This window comes from Leucoraja erinacea, unplaced genomic scaffold (genome assembly GCF_028641065.1).
Source record: "Leucoraja erinacea ecotype New England unplaced genomic scaffold, Leri_hhj_1 Leri_529S, whole genome shotgun sequence".
Taxonomy (NCBI): Eukaryota; Metazoa; Chordata; class Chondrichthyes; order Rajiformes; family Rajidae; genus Leucoraja; species Leucoraja erinaceus.
In genome coordinates, this window is record NW_026576431.1 from 2501 (window position 1) to 7414 (window position 4914).

Below are 4914 nucleotides of genomic sequence, written 5' to 3' on the forward strand. Positions count from 1 at the left end.
TTTCACAATACTCATTTACCACAAAAGAAAGTTACAGATCAATTGCACAAATACAGATTTAAATAACATCAAAACAATTAATTACTTTCACAGGAAGACATAAATACACATAAATAAGGCGTTTTATAAATATTAAGGGCAAATAAATTAAGTGCAAGTGGAACAAATTACAATAAAAATCAATGCCGTTACTGGCATGGTCCTTTGCTGAATTTACAATTCCTTTTCTGCCAAATTCTGCAGAACCATAACTTGACATTTAGCAACTGCCAGTGCGATAACAGAATAAAAAATACTCCAGGTATTTAACGGCATAGTCCATGTGTAAGCTCTGGATGCCACTACATGGACAAATGAAACCTCAACAAAGGGAACACCTGTGTCCTGAGTTTTCATTCATCTCTTGCCAACACGTAAGCAGGGATTAACACACTCATGGAGAAACCACATTGTTTTTCCACAGTTAATCCATTTCCAACTAATTTCTCACTACAGATCCTTTACAAGGTGCCACTTTCAGTTTTCAAGCAGTCAATGTCTCAAATAATTTAATACATAAATACATATTAAGTTACAAAACCTCAGATTAGAGATAGCAAACAAATGGTGTAGATAGTCTGAGTGTCCTAATTAGTAAGAAAAAGATGAACACTGTTTTAAACGAGCCATTCTTTCACAGGCCGATGTAAATCCGTGACAGGCCTGAGTATAAAAGTACATTCCTGAGCTGGTCCAGAATCTCGACTTCGAATGAGCATAACACACTTGACATTCAGCCTTTGATCTTTGAAGAGCGAGCTTCATTAGTCATCTAAGAACTGTAGAGAATATAAAAAATTATGAAAATTATTAGATATCAGTTCCCTTCAATGATACTTCAATCCTGGTTTTCTAAACCTATTTTATAATAGGTTATAAATACATCCTCACTTTATTTTGCCTTTTTCCATTTTCCTAACCTTCTTCTTGAATTAAATTGATAATGTTTCTGCTCCGTGAAATAAATGTCTGCCTGACACATAGGGACTATTTGCTGGAACATATGTGTTTAACATTTATTCCCAGTTTCAATGTTGTTTGTGTAAAATTCAGGCAACCTTCCAGATGGAGAAAGTAAAAAAGCCATTCTGCAAATGTTATGTTTTTCTTTCCTATGATTTCGACATTGTACCTGCAAGAGCTAGTTAACTAAATTCAATCCTTATTTCTGGTCTCTTCTTATCCCCTGTTGTAGCCCATGTTTTAGAATCACAGAGTGGCACAGAGATAATCAGCATGGAAACAGGCCCTTCATCCCAACTTATCCATGGTGACCAAGACACCCCATCTAAGATCATCCCCTTTGCCCATATTTGGCCCATATCCTTCTAACTCTTTCCCATCCATCTACCAGTCCAAATGTCTTTTAAATGTTGTTAATAAACCTGTCTCAGCTATCTCCTCCAGCAGCTCACTCCATAAACCCACCACCTCCTGAGTGCAAAGCTTTTAGTAGAAAGTAAGGTCTGAAACTTACCTATTGGTCATCATGGCAATGATTTTTTTCACCCAAACAGCTTGAGGATTCAAACACACCAAGGAACCATTTTTAAGGATTGCACTGAAGGAAGTAAAAGATAACAATTATTTCAATTAAAAATATAATAATGCACCATGAATACTGTGCAGATATTATTCACATAAACTAAGTTTATTAATAACCACTCTAATTACAATTTAAGATAGACACACAAAGCTGGAGTAACTCACCGGATCAGGCAGCATCTCTGGAGAAAAAGAATAGGTTTTGTTTGGGGTCCTTCTTCAGACCGAGGAAAGGTCTTGACACAAAATGTAACCTATTCCTTTCTCCATAGATGCTGCCTGACCCACTGAGTTAGTCCAGCTTTTTGTATCTATTTTTCAATTTAAACCTACATGTGCAATTCCGTCCTACTAATTAAAACTTACATGATTTCAACTTGTGAGCAGTGTGGACCACTTGGAATAATTTTAAGATTCTCCATGCGCCTCGGATGGATGAATTTGGAGTGTGTATTGATGCACTGGCAGCGAAGACTCACTTTTGAATTTCCAATAGATGCAGCTGTGGAAGGAACAAATTGTAAACATTTTATATATGTCGCTTGAAATTTTAATCTTATTATATATTCATATTTACCTTTTGGGGGAAATTATGTCACCACTACAAGGAGGCTCCTTAAGTTATCTATCTACAACAAGGCCTATAATTTATCTAGATACCTCGTACCATAAAATCAGGTTCTCACTTTGGAAAACCAAAGCCCATATCCCCTGATGTACGGCAATGAGAAAACAAATGATGCTGTTGTGGGTATTCCTGCCTTTGGATTAGAAGTTGGTGTGCTTAGTACCTCCTTCCCTCTTCCTGCCGTTGAATGCTAAGGGCAGGTGGTTAGGTTTTGTCTTGTTGGAGATAGTTGGATATAGACCCTCGTGTTGGAGACGGTCTGAAGAAGGGTCTTGACCTATAAAGTCACCTATTCCTTTGCTCCTGAGATGCTCTCTGACCTGCTGAGTTACTCCAGCTTTTTGTGTCTATCTTTGGAGATAGTCATTGGCTGGTACTTTTGTGCTATGGGTTTTACTTACTACTCATCAACCCGTGTCTAAATCATTTCTAAGCCTCCCTGCACATGAGACCTGGATGGATTCATTTGCTGAGAAGTTCTGAATGGAATAATGATGCATTATGCCATCAGCATCAAGCCTCTCCACATCCAACCTTATTATGGAAGGATGGTCATCCATGGAACAACTGAAAATAATTGGTGCTCGGACACTGCCCAGCCCTGAGGCAGAGATGATTGACCTTTGACAACCTCAACAATCTTTATGTGAAGTATTTTCTGGATGCCGATTGATCTAACCGTTGATCCTACTCAATATATTCTTCAGCACTAATGGCTCCAAACTGCCCACTGTGCAGCGACTGGATAGTAGGCCTGTTAATTAATTTGACTAAGGCCATGACATAACTTTACAATGAATTGTGTTATCTCAACACAAGGGGCCTTGCGGGGAGAATAGCAGTAACAGATTTTAATCGCCTGGAACAGGAAACATGGAGCATCTTCCTTGAACCAAAGCAGAACTGTGGATATTGTGGTCCTACAAGCTGAATCAGTCAGTGGTAAGTGATCTAAATCCATCCAAGTTTACTTTGATTCACATTTCAAACTACTTAACAGACCTCGAAAAGTTTCCCGTAATCTGTGTTTTAACTGCAATAGCTGCATGTTACACATTATCAGTGTTATTTGAGTCTATCTGTGAACTTTGTCTACTATATTATAAACTGCAAATGCAGTCAAGTATTAATAAATATTATTGTCTCTTAAAGGGTTAATATATTTTGATGTTTGTGTCAAAATTAAATTCTTATAAAAACACTTTGGAGTCATATAGTTATAGTAACTGTTATTAAATGTATTAAATAAACAATTTTAACTGTTTTCACAACATTGTAAATTCTGCACATTGCTGGTTAAAGATAAAGCCAGGTAATTGCTTACCTTGTGTAGATGCCACATAGAGTACAAACATGGTCAGGCTGGTGAGGAGAATTTGGCTGTTCATTTTCTTTGCTTCAACAATTTTCCAACTATTCTGCTCACTACTCTTGAGCTGCTGAAGATGCTTCTAACTGTCATGGTTAAGGCTCTCTACTTATAGTCGGAACCTTGTTACGAACTTGTGAGATGATATCATTGAAAATTCCCCGGACATTACGAAATACTATTACAGATGATGGGCTGAGAATGAGTCAATGCTTTCAGAGCAGGATGCTTCGACTCAAGAAAAAAAAGGTGTTTGGATAATTTGATAGTTTCCCCTCAGGATTATTCACATGAACTCTAAATTGTCCTGAATTTTTATTGATATGGTTTTAAATATCCATTGCTAAAAATACTAGTTTTACTTTGAAACATTCATGTTACGCTCCAGTGTATTTAGAGTTAAAGCAATGAAATAATATTCATTTTTATTGAACTACAGGCATTTGTTTTTGCTTAACTAGTCTGAACATGTCCAATGGAATGTAAATAAAAGCAGCTAGTATTATAGTCATAGAATCATGGAATTTAACATCGTAGAAGCAGGGCTTTCAGCCCAAACTGTCCATGCCGATCAAAGTGTCAATGGGATTAGGGGGGAGACATAGATCAGCCATGATTGAATGGCGGAGTAGACTTGATGGGCCAAATGGCCTATTTCTGCTCCTATTACTTATGACCTATGACCCTATGACCTTCTGTGTGAAAAATCTCACATCCCTTTCAAATCTTTGTCTCCTCTCCTTAAACCTGTGCCCTTTAATTCTACACTCCCCTACCCCGAGAGTGTGAGTAAAAGAACATTCGTATGACATTCCATATTCTACTGGTTAGCCCAGTGAAATGGAAAAGTTACGCCACTGGACCTGGTACAAGTTAAACGTGTTCTTGGCTTTATTCCCAAACTACCCAACCCCATTCTCACCTTAATAAGGATAAAATAATTAGTAAATGTAATCATAGCCTTAAACGTATTTTGAAGCTCTCTCTCATTGAGATTGCAAACAAGAATACACATTGAAAGCAAGCAATAGATTTACATTAAGAGTTTCAATTAAACATTCTGAAGTTTCAAAGTGATTATTTCAAAACAAAGCTAATCGGACCAGGACATTCATTTTGATGTGTAATTGCAGATGAAACATAGATTTAGTTCCAAATAATTGAATGCTCGCAGTGTAGATAATTTGAATACATTTTTATAAATTATATATTTGTGTATTTTTTATAATTTGCCTAGATAATTTGAATAAATATCTACATAAGTTTATTGTCATTGATCGGAACTTAATTCTCCTAAACTGTTTTGCATGAATCAAGCTTTGTATTAGACATG

General features: G+C 36.7%; 1 protein-coding gene across 1 annotated transcript in view; it reads right to left on the reverse strand.

Annotated features, from left to right (window-relative positions):
• Positions 1-4662, reverse strand: part of LOC129694046 (interleukin-8-like) — a 4947-nt gene extending 285 nt beyond the window's left edge. The window contains exons 1-4 of the mRNA XM_055630773.1: positions 3537-4662; positions 1951-2086; positions 1517-1600; positions 1-818 (exon numbers count right to left, since the gene is read on the reverse strand). The exon at positions 1-818 is cut by the window's left edge and continues 285 nt beyond it. Of these exons, the coding sequence (XP_055486748.1) occupies positions 812-818; positions 1517-1600; positions 1951-2086; positions 3537-3600 (291 nt within the window). The 5' untranslated portion in view covers positions 3601-4662 and the 3' untranslated portion in view covers positions 1-811. The remainder of the gene's footprint in view (positions 819-1516; positions 1601-1950; positions 2087-3536) is intronic.
• Between the last annotated feature and the right edge of the window lie 252 nt (positions 4663-4914).